We start from the raw sequence: 21483 nt of genomic DNA on the forward strand, positions 1-21483 counted from the left end.
TGTTAACAAGACACTTATGGAGTGGTTGAAAAATGATTTTTAATGACTCCAACCTAAGTGTATGTAAACTTCCGACTTCAACTGTACTATAATTTATGAGTTTGGAGTGGTGGTAATTCTACACCATAGGATTTCCCCATATTAATGCATTGATGCTAAAATAAAGTTTGATATAGAAGGTAGCAGGTAGCCTAGTGGTTAGAGGGTTGGGCCAGTAACCGGAAGGTTGCTGGATCGAATCCCTGAGCTAACAAGGTAAAAGTCTGTCGTTCTCACCCTGAACAAGGCAGTTAACCCATTGTTCCCTGGTAGGCTGTCATTGTAAATAAGAATTTGTTCCTAACTGCATTGCCTAGTAAAAGTTTTTTTAAAGTATATATAGCCTGATTTTAATATTTGCATCAAGATTCTTTCAAAAACGTTCAACCATCATGATGAATCGCAATAAATCAGTTGTTTGCTTTCCATTAGCGTCAGATATAGTTTGAGGATATAATTATGGTTTTGGGGAGTCTGGGATAAGAGCTAGGTTAATAATTCAACAATACACTTCCATAGATCAGCTTAACGGAAGTGGTGTCTGTGTATTGTTTTCCAGTTAAATCAAAGTAATCACGAGGAAATTGGTTTCCAAACGTGCTCAAACAAAGGGGAAGATCTGATTAAATCTATATTTCCGTATAGGGATATGAGCTACTCTCAAGGAGTTAGGAATAACTTATTTATCAAGACTCTTCCAGAGAATAAATTACTTGGAATTTTCAAATGACAGGAGAGACAAGGTGATGCTTTCATCTAGATAAATGGTGAGAGTAAATGTTTCCTGATTTCTCAAATATGATGTAATGTAAGATCTTCCTGTCAGTATCGTGAAAAGGTGAGCAATATAAAGTTTCCCTTTTTCATGCAGATGAAACATGTACATATGAAGTAGAAGTTATCATGTTATGATAATCCGCTTTTTTTACAAATCCCTTCTTGTTTGCTTCAGTTCAACCTCTTTCGGTTTTTCACATTATGCAGCTTATATTTAGCATATGGATCTATTTCTGTCTCTGGCAAATGAAGTGTAGGCCTGGCCATAATGATAACCTTTCTGTAAAGCTTCTTATGATGTAGCATGAAAAAAGCCATCTTTTATACAGCAGGATAGAAAGTGCATCATTAGCTAGGTTTCCATTCAATTGGCGACAGGTTTTCATGCAAATATTCAGGAATCTGCATAAACAAAATATGAACATTTCCCACCAGTGCTATGTTTCCACTAAACTGACTTTTTGAGGATATAAAAACCAGTGTGTGACGACGTAGTCAAGACGAAATGTACATTTTCGCATAAGTGTTCATGTACTGAATTAAAACCGAAAGTTCAATGCGTTTCCATTGCATTTTCAACTTTACCGACAGTTTGGTCACAAAAACTGATGTGTTAAATAGCAAATGTGCCTACTCTGGTCTTGGCACCTGCGCTCTAGCCAACAGCTCGCAGACTCAGTGCGGGTAGGCTGTGAGGGTATGCTAGTCTATTTGATGAGATTATTATGGATAAGAGCGAGAATGTTTTTATTTGTCAAACGGTAGTCAAGCATCGATCATGATGTCACCAGAATAAGACCTGCAATATTGATCGGAAAGCAGCATCAAGCTCATCACCGTGCACTTTCACCACCCTGTGAAGTTTAATCACAACTTATTTTATCTGTAGCTTAATAAACTGAATGGTTTCCCGAGTCGTAGTGGGAGGACCACACACCATATCATCGCGTGACTCCTGATTTACTTCGATATGATGGTTATTATATCAATATTTGTGCATTAAAGGCGTTTCCACCACCATTTCCTGCTTATACATTTTACCGACACAAAAAGATCCCAACATGTTGAATGAACAAATGATCTGTCTGCATTTATAAAATTACACCGAATCTTCCTGTTTCCATTACAGCTGCCATTTTGTTTTTTGTACTATGATTTTACTTGCATAAAAAACTGGATGGAAACATGGTTACAGTGGTAATATAAGGAGCCTCTTTTGTTTGTAAGTCCAATTACAGTGAGCTGTGTTTTTAAATCTCTTCTTTTTTAGACAACAACGGTTTCCGAAGCATTCAAGTAAACAATGAAAGCAATTATGTTTTGTTTCATATCTACTGGGCCTGAAAATAAAAGTATTTTCTTCCTTTAATGATCTTGTTGTTTGGGCATAATAAAGTTGTTTATTGTCTGCGGTGACATTATATTCACCTCATAGAGATCTGACTACATACATTTTTCATAAATGATTAACCTATAGTTGGGTTCTCCCCAAGCGATGAGAAAACTGAGGGAATAAAGGGGTCTGACTGGCTAGATGAATTCTTCAACTCCCCATGCGACGGCACACAAACAATGTTCAATAGAATTTATACAGCTGGGAATAGACAAACTCTACATGGACAAACAATGGCTATTAAATGGTTTGTGCTTCGGTTGCCTGCAAAGTGAAATGTGAGAAATATCTGTAACTGAACTGTTTTGAGGAGATAAAGTTTTGGTCGTGTTGCAAGCCAATACGGGAAATGCTCACCCCAAGTGTTAAAGAGGCGGGACTTCCTGCAGCTGTATACTACTTCCTGTTGACACTGCTCTGACCCGGCCACGAGGGCCATCAGTTGTTCAGGTGAGGCGCTGTAGTTGAACTTCATAACGTAGGGCTTTTGGAGAGTAGAACCCTGGACCCTGACTGGATCTGTGCTGTTGTGGGTCACCACTGTCCACACCTTGTCCTCTACACACACAATATGGAGCAAATAAACAGGTTTTAGTTTAGTTTATTTTGACACTTTTAAAAACAGATGTAAAAAGGCACATGCATAAATAGAATAATTGAGGATGACAAGTCAGAAAGTCAGAGTCAGAATCTGAGAGCACAGTAGTGATTATACGTTAAGTTTCATTTCGAGGAGTGATTTGAATATGATGTATGATTATTCATGATCCTGTACCAAACTGGGAGGTATTTACATATCTGACAGCCCCCCTAATTACCAGTCAGTCTCTGTCATCCTCGCTAGAGTGCATTCTGATTTTACAGATATGAAACGGTCTAATGTGGCTGCTTCCCAAATAAAGGGATAAAGGGAAAAGAAAAATGCATTTAATCTAGAATGTACCTATCTTAAACAAAGCCCATGAAGATCAATGAAATAGACTGAGATTGATCCGAATTATCATAATATTGTTGGATTATGATCAATGTCAATGCGATCTAAAGTATAATTCTGGCTGAAAATCTAGATTAGTCTGACAACAAGATCATAAAGGCCATCAGTCTAAATGTCTATGTGGGGTTGAGGGCCAGGATGGCAGCTCACCTGTCATGTTGCAAAAGACCTGTGTCGCCCCCAGAGGTCCACTGCCATCTGGATCAATGGAGAAGTAGCCTGAGGAGCTGCCAGTCAGCCTGTAGGCCTCACATGATGCCTCATAGATGGCTACAGAGGAATACACATGGGAGTAGAGAATGAAAATACAATTTGAGTAGGGTAATAAAATGTTGTCACAGGCTGTTACAAAAAGAAAAACGCTTGCAGAAACAGTTGTATTATAGGGTTGTGTATATTTTGTATTTGTTTCCATTTAAAATGTGATGGTGACCTAACAATAACTATAGTGTCTCATATCTCATCAAACACCCTCGAAGTATGCAAAACAATCTATGGCTAAACCTTAAAACAACATATTAGATATGGAAATAGTGAGACTAGATTGTTTATTTACACAGTGAAACAGAATGGGAATAGTGGTCAACTGCATTGATTTTCAGCAACCTTAACATGTGTAAATATTTGTATGAACATAACAAGATTCAACAACTGAGACATAAACTGAACAAGTTCCACAGACATGTGACTAACAGAAATGGAATAATGTGTCCCTGAAAAAGGGGGGTCAAAATCCAAAGTAACAGTCAGTATCTGGTGTGGCCACCAGATGCATTAAGTACTGCAGTGCATCTCCTCCTCATGGACTGCACCAGATTTGCCAGTTCTTGCTGTGAGATGTTACCCCACTCTTCCACCAAGGCACCTGCAAGTTCCCGAACATTTCTGGGGGGAATGGCCCTAGTCCTCACCCTCCGATCCAACAGGTCCCAGACGTGCTCAATGAGATTGAGATCCGGGCTCTTCGCTGGCCATGGCGGAACACTGACATTCCTGTCTTGCAGGAAATCATGCACAGAACGAGCAGTATGGCTGGTGGCTGGTGGCATTGTCATGCTGGAGGGTCATGCCAGGATGAGCCTGCAGGAAGAGTACCACATGAGGGAGGAGGATGTCTTCCATGTAACGCACAGCCTTGAGATCACCTGCAATGACAACAAGCTCAGTCCGATGATGCTGTGACACACCGCCCCAGACCACGACGGACCCTCCACATCCAAATCGATCCCGCTCCAGAGTACAGGCCTCGGTGTAACGCTCATTCCTTCGACGATAAACGCGATTCCGACCATCACCCAAGGTGAGACAAAACCGCGACTCATCAGTGAAGAGCACTTTTTGCCAGACCTGTCTGGTCCAGCGACGTTGTTGCCGGTGATGTCTGGTGAGGACCTGCCTTACAACAGGCCTACAAGCCCTCAGTCCAGCCTCTCTCAGCCTATTGCGGACAGTCTGAGCACTGATGGAGGGAGAGGGCGTTCCTGGTGTAACTCGGACAGTTGTTGTTGCCATCCTGTACCTGTCCCGCAGGTGTGATGTTGGGATGTACCGATCCTGTGCAGGTGTTGCTGCACGTGGTCTGCCACTGCGAGGACGATCAGATGTTTGTCCTGTCTCCCTGTAGCGCTGTCTTCGGCGTCTCACACTACGGACATTGCAATTTATTGCACTGGCCACATCTGCAGTCCTCATGCCTCCTTGCAGCATGCCTAAGGCACATTCACGCTGATGAGCAGAGACCCTGGGCATCTTTCTTTTGGTGTTTTTCAGAGTCAGTAGAAAGTCTTTCGTGTCCTAAGTTTTCATAACTTACCTTAATTGCCTAGCGTCTGTAAGCTGTTAGTGTCTTAACGACCGTTCCACAGGTGCATGTTCATTAATTGTTAATGGTTCATTGAACAAGCATGGGAAACAGTGTTTAAACCCTCTACAATGAAGATCTGTGAAGTTATTTGGATTTTTAGAAATTATCTCTGAAAGACAGGGTCCTGAAAAATGTTTTTTTTTTTTTGCTGAGTAGTATACACTATATATACAAAAGTATGTGGACAACCCTTCAAATTAGTGGATTCGGCTATTTTAACCTCACTCGTTGCTGACAGGTGTAAAAAATCGAGCACACAACCATGCAATCTCCATAGACATAGATTGGCAGTAGAATAGCCTTACTGAAGAGCTCAGTAACTTTGATAGGATGCCAGCTTTCCAACAGGTCAGTTCGTAAAATGTCTGCCCTGCTAGAGCTACCCTAGTCAACTGTAAGTGCTGTTATTGTGAAGTGGAAATGTCTAGGAGCAACAACGTGAAGTGGTAGACCTCACAAGCTCACCACCGAGTGCTGAAGGGCGTAGCGGGTAAAAATCTTCTGTCCGCGGTTGCAACACTCACTACCCGAGTTCCAAGCTGCCTCTGGAAGCAACGTCAGCACAATAACTGTTCTTTGGGAGATTCAGGAAATGAGTTTCCAAGGCCGAGCAGCCGCACACAAGCCTAAGATCCCCATGCGCAATGCCAAGCGTTGGCTGGAGTTGTGTAAAGCTCACGCCATTGGACTCTGGAGCAATTGAAAAGCTTTCTCTGAAGTGATGAATCATGTTTCACCATCTGGCAGTCCGAGGGACGAATATAGATTTGGCGGATGCCAGGAGAACGCTACCAACCCCAATGCAGAGTGCCAATTGTAAAGTTTGGTGGAGGAGGATTAATGGTCTGGGGCTGTTTTTCATGGTTCGGGCTAGGCCCCTTAGTTCCAGTGAAGGGAAATCTTAAAGCTATAGCATACAATGACATTATAGATTACAATGACATTCAAGATTATTCTGTGCTTCCAACTTTGTGGCAACAGTTTGGGGAAGGCCCTTTCCTGCTTCAGCATGCCAATGCCCCCAGTGCACAGAGCACTGACCTCAACTCATCAAACACCTTTGGGATGAATTGGAACACCGACTGCGAGCCAGGCCTAATCACCCAACATCACTAATGCTCTTGTAGATTAATAGAAGCAAGTCCCCGCAGCAATGTTCCAACATCTAGTGCAAAGCCTTCCCAGAAGAGTGGAGGCTGTTATTGCAGCAAGTCCATATTAATGCCCATGATTTTGGAATAAGATGTTTGACAAGCAGGTGTCCACATACTTTTGGTCATCTAGTGTATTTACACAATAAAACACAATGGGTACAGAGGTCAGCCCAGTCATGTCCCATACAGCCGGAAAGCAGGAAGGACTCACAGTTGTGGCAGGTGGCTCCAGCGTATCCTGTTCCAGAGCAGTCACAGTAGAAGGTGTTCCAGGACTGGGAACACTGCCCTCCATGTTCACAGAAGTTGGGCAGACATCTAGAGAGACAGGGAAGATCAGACAGTGAGAAGGAATCCAAGTAACCTGGTACTAGAGAGGCAAAGTCATGGAGACAATGCTAAATGCAATGCTAAAACAATGTGGTTGTTCCCACTCTCTGACTGAACTGAACTAGCTGGAGATAATGGTTTTGAGGACATTACAAAATATGCTTGACTGACGATGGCAGGTCTTTTAACATCTTCTTAACAACAAAACGACTGTAAGACTTAAAATTTGAATTATTCCTGACACAGTCTAATTTCACAGGGAGCCGTTTAAAGATGAGCATCTACATACAAAACTCTCCAGTGACAATAGATTTAGCAAACAGAATATTGAGTTTAGATTTTCATAACAATTTTGTTATTGTTGATTTTTTTGTGTGGGGCTCAAATTCAAGTAAAGCAGATGTTTGTGCCGGCAGTTGTTTGTAAACATGCATGGCTATGGCAGGTGCAAGCAACCCAACCCCACTCTCCTCACCTCTCTCCCTCTCTACAATGACATTTTTGCAAATCGTCTGAGGTCTCTGTAAATGTTAACAATATGCAGAAAAAGTACCAGTGAAACTGGCTATGGAAAGACACTCTGATTAATAGTGCCTTCCTCATGCCTCTGTACCTTCTAAAATTACCTGCCTTTTAAGCTTGCATATATTATTTAATTCCGCTTCAATTGTGAAACCTGTCCCAGGGGAGCTCTGGTTTAGTGGGGGTTGTACATACAACACAGCTATTACAATACCCATTTACCTATTTAGCACTACAAAAGGAGTCAACTGTTCTCCGGATAATGTTCAGGTGATGGTTTAATTATTGCTGTGCTATTTTTATTCATGCACACAGAAAAAGGCTTTCGTGGACCATAAAATTATGCTGCTCAACTTGCAGAACTGTTCCTCCGCAATAAACCGGACAATAAAGTTTTAGTGGTCGGAGTGAATGGCAAGGAAAGCTCTTCAACAAAAGATACTATAATCTCTTCGAGTTTTTTTGTGTTATGTAATTAGTTCCCTCGCTGACAAAGAAATGAATTGCTTTTCTTTAAAATATGTCACACGCCAAAGTGCTGAGTTAGGTTGGGCATGTCCCTTAATGGCTTTATTGAACATTCCTAGGAACCCATGGCCCCCACCTCCACGGTGGCATGCGGAGGCCGCGGTCTTCCAGTCAACCTGCGCTGGCTGTTAGGGGACTGCCACCCTGAGCCTGGCAGGGTCCTGGAGGATGACAGCTGCTCATGAATGTTTTAAAGCTGGAGAATTGGTGATGGAGAGAGACAGAGGGAGGCCTAGCTTTGCTATGTTATACTATGAATATACAGGCAGTGTTGAGCAGGGGGAAGAATAAATCAACACTTTCTAAAAAGGCAAGACGATAGAAAGAACAACTCCCAGGGTATGTAGTAATCTTGTTTGATTGCAGTGATTTGCCCGTTACAGTGGAGGTGACGCAATTATAAGTAGATTGTCATTATATTGAAAAGGTTGAAGATGGAAGCCTTTTTTTTATTGTGCTGATTATTGGAACCCCACAAGCATAAACACCGTGCTTAATCCTCACCACAGGAACGAAATACAAAGTCGTTCAGAAATGGGTGCGGTTTAAATCACCAGTTCTCCAAAAACACGCCCATGTTGCAGATCCTGAAATAGTGTTTAGTCTAATTACAGTATAGCAATGCATGCAGACATCGGATTATTCGTATTGTGCTTTGACTAATGTATTGGGCGCTGGTTCTATACATAAAAATAGCAAAAGAATGTTCAAGATTTTAACACTAAGAAACAAGTTGCCTCTTTTGAGCTTTGCCACAATTATTTTTGCTTACTGTTTCTCATGCTAGGTTCCCAATTAAAATATGTTCGGTGAGGTGTCATAACATGAGACATTTTGCTCCCGACACTTTTGGAAACACCAAAGAAAAATAAGCTCTTCTCCTCATCATCACTTCTCAGGGGATCTTGTCTCTTAGGTTAACTGGTTCCTTGGTTTCATCCCAGTAAAAATTGTACAGTAGACTGTCAGTCTGGCAATCAGTCAATCGGCACTCTGACTCCAGTCACAGTTAATTAGAGACACAGTCGAAAGCAGAGTCCCAATCAGCTGCTTTTTCCATTGGGCAACATAGGAACCTACCACGTTTCTATAATTACTCAACCCTCCTCAGTAATTACTGTAGACCCTTGTAAAGGCTGCTGACTTCAAAGGTCCCCTGCCTTAGAACGTGTGTTAATGTTAATTTGCTCACACTTCAGCTGTGAGAAAAGGATTTCACAAGCTTCAGGTCCAAAATAAACTACAATGTTTCATAGCAGCGCCATAAAATCAAATGAGACAGCAATTATGTGCTTGCACAATCCAAACAGAGTTGCTGGGACATACTATATCAAACAAGGTCTGACAATAATCAAGTGTTAAGTTTTGTGTTAGTTGCATAAGCAAAAAAACAAAAGTCCCATGCATTTGCTTTGAGTTGAAGGTTGTCACCTTGGCACATCATTTCAAAATTCTAATATTGTATACAGAAATTGTGATACCTGTCATGGATGCCACATGTGTCAAACTGCAGCTCCTTGTACTTTCCCAGCCGTCCTTGTTGCACCAGGTTCAGGTCCATGGGCTGGCTGTTGATGGAGATGAGACGCATGCAACCCTGGAACGCCAACATGGGGTTCTCACAGCCTGGGTCAGCTGGGGACAAGGAGGGACAGCCTAATGGAACACACAGCAGAACGTAACAACGTTTACGTTTACGTAACAAAACGTCTGCCAAACCAGCTTCTATTGTAATAATGCAAAGTATTCAGGCCGCTTGACTTTCCCCACATTTTGTTACGTCACAGACTTAAAACGGATTAAATAAATGAAATCTACACAAAATACCCTATAACCTATAAAAACAAAAATACCTTATTTTAAAAGTTCCGAGCTTATGCCGCGACCGTTAGTGGTAGATGGTGGCATTCTGTCATCACAAGGGGGAGGTAGAACGCGGAACTATTGGTAGTCTAAACTGTGGCACAAATGTACTATCTTTTCGTAAATTAATGGAAGTGTTTTCAGTCTGAGAGTCTCTCTTCTCTGGCACTAGAGTCCTGCATCAGGCAACAACAAAAACTGTCGGTGGTCCTGGAGTTAAGAGAGAACTTGGGTAAATACAATTGGGGAATTTCATTTGACATGTGGACTGACGATTTTCGAAAAATAGGCACGGTGGGCTTTCGGTTGGTCTCCCTCTAAAAACCTAAATAAATCTGGCTTTATTTACAAATGAGTAAGAATGTCTCACCCCATGTTCAAGTATGGCCTTTCCCCCTTTATTCAGATTACAACCGCTCTCTTCCGGTTATTTGAAAAAGAAATCATCTCCAAAATATTGTTATTTTTTAAACAAGCCAGAGAAAGTTGGTTGCAATTTCAGTTTAATCCACCAGAAAATACAGAACAAATGGTTCTGTGGTTAAACTCAATTATACTATTTGATTAAAAAAAAAATTGTCAATTGGAACCTTTATCAAGTGGAAGGGGGGAAAAGTAGTGCAGGGCCGGCAGACGTGTTACGTCTGTCAGCCCTGCATTAAAGAACAAAATTGGTTAAAGAAAATTGTGATAAATAAAAATATATACCATTTTGCAAAATAGTTGGGAAGAGATTTTAGATGTACCGATTCCATGGCACATGGTTTATAAATTGACACGCAATTTTCCATTAATTATAACCTACTGCAGGCCACCTCTGGGTTTGACCTTCTGAATTAATGATTATATTGAAGATAGAAGCTGCCTCTTAATGAGTTCTGAGAGATGATCTGTTATCCAATGATTATTATTTTTATTATTATTACTGAATGACAGAGCTGGTCTTATTTGGACATGTTAGGATTGTGATTGTAAAATGAATCAGCTGATGCATTGGTCCAGAACCAGGAGGTATTGGCGGAGAGTCACGTCATTGGCAGAGAGTCAGGCGGCATTGGTGGAGAGTCAGGTGGAGAAAAACGAGTTGAAGAGGGCGAGGAATGAGATGGAGTCACAATCCATGCCAGCCACACCTGTGAGCTCTGGAACTCTACCTCCTGTTTGTGGACTCTTCAAACAACGTGCCATTGATGAAAATACCTGTCTATTTGTGAAAAAATCACCCTGATTAACTTCTTGGTGACAGGGGGGCAGTATTGAGTAGCTTGGATGAATAAGGTTCCCAGAGTAAACTGCCTGCTACTCTGTCCCAGATGCTAATATATACATATTATTAGTAGTATTGGATAGAAAACACTCTGAAGTTTCTAAAACTGTTTGAATGATGCCTGTGAGTATAACAGAACTCATATGGCAGGCGAAAACCTGAGACAATTCTAAGGTTTGTAGTTTCATTTAAGTGATTGCCTATCCAATATTCTGTGTCTATGGGGCCAGGTTGCACTTCCCAAGGCTTCCAGCAGATGTCAACAGTCTTTAGAAAGTTGTTTGAGGCTTCAATTGTGGAAGGGTGTCGAATAAGAGCTGTTTCAACAAGTGGACTAGGCTGAGGCCAATCAGTTGTTTACTGCGTGGTCACGCGGGCACCCAATTCCTTCTTTTTGCTCTGTAATGAATATGCTATTGTTCGGTTGGAATATTATTGAAGATTTATTATAAAAAGACCCTAAGGATTGATTGTAAACATCGTTTGACATGTTTCTACAAACTGTAATGGAACTCTTTTGACTTTTCGTCTGGATTTTGCGCTCGCGCATTGTGCCTTTGGAGTAGTGAACTAAACGCGCAAACAAAACGGAGGTATTTGGACATAAATATGGACGTAAACAAAGATTTCTTGTGGAAGTGGGAGTCCTGGGAGTGCATTCCGACGAAGATCAGCAAAGGTAAGTGAAGATTTATATGGCTATTTATGACTTTTGTTGACTCCACAATTTGGCGGGTAACTATATGGCTTGCTTTTGTGGCTGAAGGCTGTTCTCAGATTATTAAATATTGTGCTTTTGCCGTAAAGCATTTTTAAAATCTGATACAGTGGTTGCGTTAAGAACAAGTTTATCTTTAATTCTATGTAAAACCTGTATCTTTCATCAAAGTTTGTGATGAGTATTTCTGTTATTTGATGTGGCAATCTCTGCAATTTCTCCGGATGTTTTATAGGCATTTCTGAACATGGCGCCAATGTAAACTGAGGTTTTTGGATATACAGTGCCTTGCGAAAGTATTCGGCCCCCTTGAACTTTGCGACCTTTTGCCACATTTCAGGCTTCAAACATAAATACATAAAACTGTATTATTTTGTGAAGAATCAACAACAAGTGGGACACAATCATGAAGTGGAACGACATTTATTGGATATTTCAAACTTTTTTAACAAATCAAAAACTGAAAAAATTGGGCGTGCAAAATTATTCAGCCCCCTTAAGTTAATACTTTGTAGCGCCACCTTTTGCTGCGATTACAGCTGTAAGTCGCTTGGGGTATGTCTCTATCAGTTTTGCACATCGAGAGACTGACATTTTTTCCCATTCCTCCTTGCAAAACAGCTCGAGCTCAGTGAGGTTGGATGGAGAGCATTTGTGAACAGCAGTTTTCAGTTCTTTCCACAGATTCTCGATTGGATTCAGGTCTGGACTTTGACTTGGCCATTCTAACACCTGGATATGTTTATTTTTGAACCATTCCATTGTAGATTTTGCTTTATGTTTTGGATCATTGTCTTGTTGGAAGACAAATCTCCGTCCCAGTCTCAGGTCTTTTGTAGACTCCATCAGGTTCTTCCAGAATGGTCCTGTATTTGGCTCCATCCATCTTCCCATCAATTTTAACCATCTTCCCTGTCCCTGCTGAAGAAAAGCAGGCCCAAACCATGATGCTGCCACCACCATGTTTGACAGTGGGGATGGTGTGTTCAGGGTGATGAGCTGTGTTGCTTTTACGCCAAACATAAAGTTTTGCATTGTTGCCAAAAAGTTCAATTTTAGTTTCATCTGACCAGAGCACCTTCTTCCACATGTTTGGTGTGTCTCCCAGGTGGCTTGTGGCAAACTTTAAACGACACTTTTTATGGATATCTTTAAGAAATGGCTTTCTTCTTGCCACTCTTCCATAAAGGCCAGATTTGTGCAATATACGACTGATTGTTGTCCTATGGACAGAGTCTCCCACCTCAGCTGTAGATCTCTGCAGTTCATCCAGAGTGATCATGGGCCTCTTGGCTGCATCTCTGATCAGTCTTCTCCTTGTATGAGCTGAAAGTTTAGAGGGACGGCCAGGTCTTGGTTGATTTGCAGTGGTCTGATACTCCTTCCATTTCAATATTATCGCTTGCACAGTGCTCCTTGGGATGTTTAAAGCTTGGGAAATATTTTTGTATCCAAATCCGGCTTTAAACTTCTTCACAACAGTATCTCGGACCTGCCTGGTGTGTTCCTTGTTCTTCATGATGCTCTCTGCGCTTTTAACGGACCTCTGAGACTATCACAGTGCAGGTGCATTTATACGGAGACTTGATTACACACAGGTGGATTGTATTTATCATCATTAGTCATTTAGGTCAACATTGGATCATTCAGAGATCCTCACTGAACTTCTGGAGAGAGTTTGCTGCACTGAAAGTAAAGGGGCTGAATAATTTTGCACGCCCAATTTTTCAGTTTTTGATTTGTTAAAAAAGTTTGAAATATCCAATAAATGTCGTTCCACTTCATGATTGTGTCCCACTTGTTGCTGAAAAAAATACAGTTTTATATCTTTATGTTTGAAGCCTGAAATGTGGCAAAAGGTCGCAAATTTCAAGGGGGCCGAATACTTTCGCAAGGCACTGTATATATATTAACGGATCCATATCGATTTACTATGGGAATAAATATCACTGAATTACATAGCATGGAGACTGGTCTTGATAAATCAATCCGATTTTTATTTGGAAATGTTAGGATTATTTTGCTTTTCATTATCACAATATTAAAAACGTTCAAATGCATTCATGAATTAAATCGCTTTAGCCGACATGTTGCGGTTAATCTGATGAAGGTGCACATGGGCCTATTTATATAATGAATATGAATTCGGAGGGCAGAAATTATTAAATACTAAAGCATTAGACCTATCACTAAAGGTGTCAGTCATACAAAAGTTATAATTAAATCCGTACTGATTTTCTATCAAATTAGTAAGAATGTCTCACCCCATGTCCAAGAATGGCCTTTGTATCTTTATTCAGATTACAACTGCTCACTTTCGATTATTTGAAAATGAAATAATACAATAAATATTGTAGTTAAACTCAAATATACCAATTGATTTAAAAAACATTATTTAAAAAAAAAAGTTTAAAAAAGGTCAAACTTTGTAAATGATATCATAAATATGTTACACATGCAGCTAACACGGAAATGTCTGCTCTACCCAAAATTAAAACCAACTAATTGCAGCATTACTGCAAAAATGGAAGAGGCAAGCAGAAGGGGGAAAAAGTAAGGAACTTGTGTATCGGCCCTGGAGGTATTTGAAAACATGTTCTCAAACACTTGTTTTTCACAAGGGCTATTAGTAGGACACTATGTGGTCACAAAAACACCTCTCTGACATAGGGTCCTGCATAACTCTTGATGATGTCATTGAATGTCTCGCCAGCTTTGATCCATGCCTGAGCCTGCAGCACGCAAAGTTCTCTGTTTGTCAGACAAATTATTGTGACAAAACTACAGAAGTCAGAAGATTACATACACCTTAGCCAAATACATTTAAACTCAGTTTTTCACAATTCCTGACATTTAATCCTGGAAAAAATTCCCTGTCTTCGGGCAGTTAGGATCACCATTTTAGTATTTGGTAGTATTGCTTTAAATTGTTTAACGTGGGTCAAACGTTTCGGGTAGGCTTCCCCAAGCTTCCCACAATAAGTTGGGTGAATTTTGGCCCATTCCTCCTGACTGAGCTGGTGTAACTGAGTCAGGCTTGTAGGCCTTCTTGCTCGCACAGGCATTTTCAGTTCTGCCCACAAATTGTCTATGGGATTGAGGTCAGGGCTTTGTAATGGCCACTCCAATACCTTGACTTGTTGCCACAACTTTGGAAGTATGCTTGGGGTCATTGTCCATTTGGAAGACCTATTTGCGACCAAGCTTTAACTTCCTGACTGATGTCTTCAGATGTTGCTTCAATATATCCACATCATTTACCTTCCTCATGAAGCAATCTATTTTCTGAAGTGCACCAGTCCCTCCTGCATCAAAACACCCCCCCCCCCCACAACATGATGCTGTCACCCCTGTGCTTCACGGTTGGGATGGTGTTCTTCGGCTTGCAAGCCTCCCCCTTTTTCCTCCAAACAGAACATAATAGTTATATTTTTGTTTCATCAGGCCGAAGGACATTTCGCCAAAAAGTACGGTCTTTGTCCCCATGTGCAGTTGCAAACCGTAGTCTGGCTTTTTATGGCAGTTTTGGAGCAGTGGCTTCTTCCTTGATGAGCGGCCTCTCAGGTTATATCGGTATAGGACTTGTTTTACTGTGGATAATAGATACTTTTGTACCTGTTTCCTCAGGCATCTTCACAAGGTATTTTGCTGTTGGTCTGGGATTGATTTGCACTTTTCGCACCAAAGTACGTTCAACTCTAGGAGACAGTATGCGTCTCCTTCCTGAGCAGTATCACGGCTGCGTGGTCCAATGGTGTTTATACTTGCGTACTATTGTTTGTACAGATCAACGTGTTACAGTCAGGCGTTTGGAAATTGCTCCCAAGGATGAACCAGCCTTGTGGAGGTCTACAAATATCTGAAGTCTTGGCTGATTTCTTTTGATTTTCCCATGATGTCAAGCAAAGAGGCACTGAGTTTGAAGGTAGGCCTTGAATTACAGCCACAGGTATACCTCCAATTGACTCAAATTATGTCCATTAGCCTATCAGAAGTTTCTAAAGCCATGACATCATTTTCTGGAATTTTCCAAGCTTTTTAAAGGCACAGTCAACTTAGAGTATGTAAACTTCTGGCCCACTGGAATTGTGATACGGTGAGTTATAAGTGAAATAATCTGTCTGTAAACAACTGTTGGATAAATTGCTTGTGTCATGCACAAAGTAGATGTCCTAACCAACTTCCCAGGATGTGTGACCGAAGAGAGATAACACGGGTTGACACAGAATACCATTTGGGATGGATACCAAGGCAAATGTGGCTTACCAGTGAACCTCCGGGTGTTCATCATTAATACTGACTTTCAGACGTTTCTGTCCATGACTAATGCAACCCGAAAAAGCATTAAAGACAGAGTTAATGAGTACTTCAGGTCATCGAGAAAGTCTGGACATGGCCTGCTCTGCCTTATGTAAGTAATTAGGCACATTACCATGTTCACTATGTAATGTAGGGTATGTTTACTAGTCAAACTGCACAGTAGCCTAATAAACATACGCATTTTGAAATAGTAAAAATAAATAAATAAACGAATACAATAACGTATTTCTATCACGGCAGATGCTGTGTTTTTGGTTGATGGCCAATATTAAACACAGTCAAATGCATTTGTGAATTCAATCCTTTCTCTTCTATGTGCTGGAGTTCATTTAAGAATAAAGTAGGCTAATGAAGGCAACAAATTGTTGCTTACTGAAACTCCCAATGTCATCCAATTGTTATAATAGGATTTGAAGCAATAGCCTACTTGAATGTGGTCAACTACTTCAGCACTGTTTCGCGCTGCTCTGAGACAAGCAAGACTACTTAATAAAACAGTAAAAAAAAAAAAATCTAATTCAATAATATATTTGTAGCACTATAGATGCTGTGGTCAGTCAGAGTTGAGTCCTATTGTAAAGTGTAGCCCAAAGGCCAAAATGGGCAAACTTGCAATGTATTCGATGCTTAAGTACTCTAAAACCAGATTTGCCCCCCAAAAATGCACCAACCCCTACAAATATATTAATTTATTATTAACCCTGCATTATAAGTGTACAAAATACCCTTAGATATTAATTTAGAATCCTCTAAATGTAATTAGATCTACTACTGTACAAGGACATTTTATTGATTTGCCAGTATTTTCGTTTAGAGATTCTGGTAAACTCGTTGATATTTCCTTTTATGTGTCCTACCAATTATTATTGGATTATTCACTTAGTTAGGCTGGCTTTTGTGGAGATCAGACTGTCATTAATTTGATATTTGTGCGTTTTTGACCAAATGTAAGTCAGAACAAATACTTATTTCACTTTTATAATATTCCTGTTGCTATTGTTAGATGTAAACACAAGAAATGTGTATGTAGAGGGGTAGCTTTCTTCACGAGTTCTCTTACCATTTTGTACAATTGTGTGATCAGTCTACCAGTTGGTGTAACTGGAATGTTAATTCTCTTGAGAGGAATTATGGTGTGTTATTTTTGCCTATTCTCATTGTCCTGTTGGTTTTGTCAGACGGCACAGTAGCCTAATAAACATATGCATTTTGAAATAGTTGTATGTTTTAAATTTAATTCAAAACCACGGTAGATGCTGTGTTTTTGGTTGATGCCCAAAATTAAAAAGAGTCAAAAGCATTTTTGAATTCAATCGCTTTATTGTTGAATTATTTAAGGCTCTTTTCTCTTCTCTGTGCTGGAGTTATTTTAAGAATAAAGTAGGCTAATGAAGGCAACAAATTGTTGCTTACTGAAACTCCCAAAGTCATCCAATTGTTATAATAGGATTTTAAGCAATAGCCTACCCGCGTGTGGTAAACTATGCCAGCACAGTTTCACGCTGCTCTGAGAAAAGCATGGGGACTGGTCTTGATAAATCAATTAGACTTTATTTTCACTGAATCTCCATTTGGATATTGGTTAGCCTACAATTATGGTGTGGAAATGTTAGGATTATTTTGCTCTTCACTTTGTACAGCGCTGTCACGACTTCCGCCGAAGTCTGCTCCTCTCCTTGTTCGGGCGGCGTTCGGTGGTTGACGTCACCGGCTTTCTAGCCATCGCCGCTCCAGTTTTCATTTAGCCATTTGTTTTGTCTTGTTCCCTTGACTCGCTATACTGGTATGCGTTTATTTCCGTGTTTTATTTCATGAGGTATGTTAATTTGTTTGTACATATTATTGTGACTGTTTGCGAGTTTTCACTTTTGCCAATTGGCTGGAGGTTTCGACGCGGTGGCGTCCGTCTGTTGGTTTCTCCTGCCTAAATAAAGTGTGCGCCTGTTCACAACTCTCTGCTCTCCTGCACCTGACTCCGCTCCCAGTACGCACATCATTGACAGCGCCATATTTTACTAACGAAAACTCTGAGGGTTTAGTTTTTAGTTTTCCTTGGAATTAGAAACACCATAATATTAATCAAATTAATTAAGTTACATTTCTTAAAATCAATCCCATATACTATGATCTTACAAAAAAGGCTTAAAATTCTCTCGTACAGCCAATATTGAAAACAGTCAAATGCTTCTCAATGATGACCTCTGGTGGTCAAACTAGGACTAACTAGCATTAATGGCAACAATGGCTGACACTTAAATAACATTCCATAGAATCCTGCGGCAGCCCGCAAGCTGTGCTGCAGTATGATGCAACTTCTAAAGGAAGATCCAGTGTAAATTACATTTATTGGACATGATTTAGAAAGGCACACACCTGTCTATATAAGGGCCCACAGTTGACAGTGCATGTCAGAGCAAAAACCAAGCCATGAGGTCGAAGGAATTATCCATGGAGAAACGAGACAGGATTGTGTCGAGGCACAGAACTGGGGAAGGGTACCAAAACATTTCTGCAGCATTGAAAGTCCCCAAGAACACAGTGGCCTCCATCATTCTTACATGGAAGAAGATTGGAAACACCAAAACTCTTCCTAGAGCTGTCCACCCGGCCAAACTGAGAAATTGGGGGAGAAGGGCCTTGGTCAGGGAGGTGACCAAGAATGCGATGGTCCCTCTGACAGAGCTCTACAGTTTCTCTGTGGAGATGGGAGAACCTTCCAGAAGGACAACTATCTCTGCAGCATTACACCAATCAGACGTTTATGGTAGAGTAGCAAGACGGAAGTCACTACTCAGTAAAAGGCACATGGCAGCCCATTTGGGAATTCTCTGGTCTGATGAAACCAAGATTAAACTATTTTGCCTGAATGCCAAGCTTCATGTCTGGAGGAAACCTGGCACCATCCCTACGGAGAAGCATGGTGATGGCAGCATCTTGCTGTGGGGAAGTTTTTCAGTGACAGGGACTGGAAGATTAGTCTGGATCGAGGCAAAGATAATCCGAGCAAATTACAGAGAGACCCTTGATGAAAACTTTTTCACCTTCCAATTGGACAATGACCCTAAGCACACAGCAGAGATAACACAGGAGTGGCTTTGGGACAAGTCTCTGAATGACCTTGAGTTGCCCAGCCAGAACCTGGACTTGAACCTGATCGAATATCTATGGAAATACCTGAAAATAGCTGTGCTGCAGCGCTCCCCATTCAACCTCACAGAGCTTGAGAGGATCTGCAGAGAAGAATGGGAGAAACTCCCCAAATACAGGTGTGCCAAGCTTGTAGCGTCATACCCAAGAAGACTCGATGCTGTATTCGCTGCCAAAGGTGCTTTAACAAAGTACTGAGTAAAGGGTCTGAATACTTAAGCAAATGTCACATTTCAGTTTTTTTGTTGGTGAAAAAAATAGCAAAATATTCTGAAAACGTGTTTTTGCTTTGTCATTATTGGGTATTGTGTGTAGATTGATGGGAATAAGGCTGTAACGTAACAAAATGTGGAAAAAGTCAAGGGGTCTGAATACTTTCCGAAGGCACTGCATGTTAAGTTGCTAAGAGTGCTGACTGACTGGAGACATGCAAGCAGAAAATACAACATTTGTGATTTAGTGACAATCATGTAAAGTTGTTAAACCTCTGTTATGGCAGAGAGAGAAGTCGCCCCCAAAAAAGAGAGCAGAGTTAAACCTGCCAAGACATGCCATTATACAAGTTGAAGCCTTTTAAAAGCAGCTTAGTAAAATGCCAGCTATCAGAAGATTTGAGATGTACAGTACATGGCACGTTTTGGGAAGCTAAAGTTTGTACAGGGATGTATTAAGTTAATCTCTGCTTACAAGCCAATGTAAATTAAGAGCCACTATGGCACTTGAGTGACGATGCCAAAGAGTGAGGCTATTTAGGTATTACAGTCCCCAGTTTCATCAAGTCCTTGGGTTTCTACTGTAAATACCAGAACATATATTCATACCTAACGAAGTATTGGTCATATTATTTGTCCTCTTACCTCCAAAGTAGAGGTTGTCTCCTGCGTCCATGTGGTCCGCCAGTTCGATGGTTGAGGACGGCTCGCTGTCCAGAGTCATGGTGACCTGGAGACTTCGGGAGCCGAGACTCACGGTGTGCCACAGTCCATCATTCACCCTGTGACCTGTGGAGACAGCAGGGTGTAGGTTCTGGGTGGTTTGGAGACTTTAAAATACACTATCAATCTCTGCACATCACTGTTATTTTACCATAGCAACTACACTGTTATAAAAACAATTTACAAAAAAAATGTACAGTTTTATATTTATATATACAATCTGTTTGTCTGCAACAAACCTCTGCATTCACTCTGTTGCTCTCGCAGATGTTGACTTTATGGATCTCCCTCCACACTACACACACATTTCATATAGTTTCCCTTACATTACCAAATAAACAAAGGATCACCAACAATCCCCATCTGTTGTGTTTGTAGTTCCATTCTGAGAAGGAACCAATGGTAAACCTCAGTGGTATAATCTTTGGTTTTTGATTTAATTAAGCCCAGGCCTTTACAGTGAAGGGCATCCAAGCTCTGTGTGTGTCTGCTCTGTCTACAATCCCCTCTGTGCTTGCCATCTGCTTGCAGGGTTGCAGGCTAGGAGAATTACAATGGAATGTAATTAAATGTGCTAGATTTCAGGCAGTAAATTGTTTGAAACAAACAAAAAAGCACACCTGGTTCAAACATTGACTCTGAGAAGCCTCCAACATGCAACAGATGGAGGACGACCTCGGATTGTTACTGATAACATCTTGATTATGTTGCAGTGAGTGAGATCAGTCTCAAATGAGCACACAGACACAGAGACGGGTCAAACATAACTCTGTCTGTGTGCTATGTCTTGCTAATAAGCATGTAAAAATAACTAAATCCAACAATAAGGAATCCCACCTCCATGCATATTTCATCTCCCCATTGTTAAAAAATGGACAAAACCAAATGATTATCTTTTTGTGTGACAGACCTGGGTTCAAATACTATTTCAGGCATTTAAATTACTTTTCAATACATTTCAAAACAAGTATTCAGATAACCTTGATTTGAAAAGCAGACCTTTTTCTCAATACATTGCAGTCAATGGAAAAAGACAAGTGTCACAGTTTGGATGTTTATGACATACATTGAATTCAATGGGAAAATATGAGTGTCACAGGGTTGACGTGTATGTCCAAACATTGCAGTCAATGTGGAACAATTAGTGACAGTGATGAAGCTCAAGTCAATAGGAAAAGATTAGTGTCACCGGGTTGAAGCTTATGTCAATACATTGCAGTCAATGGGAAAAGATGAGTGTCACAGGGTTGATTCCTAAGTGAATACATTCCACTCAATGGGGGAAGATTAACATCACAACATGGAAGCATAGAGAAAGGCATCACAGGCATGAACCGTCCTCTCCCTCTGCCTCCTTCCCTCTCTCTCTCTCTCTCTCTCTCATTTCTCTTTCTCCCTACCTCCCCTCTCTCTATCTCTCTCTTTCCACCCGCTCTCCTTCACCCTCTATCTCCCTCCTTCTTTCACTCCACTGAGGTCCACAAGTGAAGGGAAAAGGTGAGAGGAGGAGAGCATGTAGATGCAATAAGGAATTATAGTACATTGAGCAAGTGATCATGCTGTTGTATGTGGCTGCTATGAACTGTGTTTGCGTGTGATCAGCAGTGTATTCATTCCCGCCGATTATAGGGC

At 40.9% G+C, this 21483-nt stretch overlaps 1 protein-coding gene across 1 annotated transcript in view; it reads right to left on the reverse strand.

Moving 5' to 3' along the window:
- LOC110520175 (contactin-associated protein-like 5) overlaps window positions 1-21483 on the reverse strand; it is a 119712-nt gene that overhangs the window by 18315 nt on the left and 79914 nt on the right. Inside the window, exons 9-13 of the mRNA XM_021597305.3 lie at window positions 19774-19917; window positions 9083-9257; window positions 6433-6539; window positions 3354-3473; window positions 2567-2767 (exon numbers count right to left, since the gene is read on the reverse strand). Of these exons, the coding sequence (XP_021452980.2) occupies window positions 2567-2767; window positions 3354-3473; window positions 6433-6539; window positions 9083-9257; window positions 19774-19917 (747 nt within the window). The remainder of the gene's footprint in view (window positions 1-2566; window positions 2768-3353; window positions 3474-6432; window positions 6540-9082; window positions 9258-19773; window positions 19918-21483) is intronic.

Source organism: Oncorhynchus mykiss, chromosome 3 (assembly GCF_057628025.1).
Source record: "Oncorhynchus mykiss isolate SJ-2025 chromosome 3, ASM5762802v1, whole genome shotgun sequence".
Classification (NCBI taxonomy): Eukaryota; Metazoa; Chordata; class Actinopteri; order Salmoniformes; family Salmonidae; genus Oncorhynchus; species Oncorhynchus mykiss.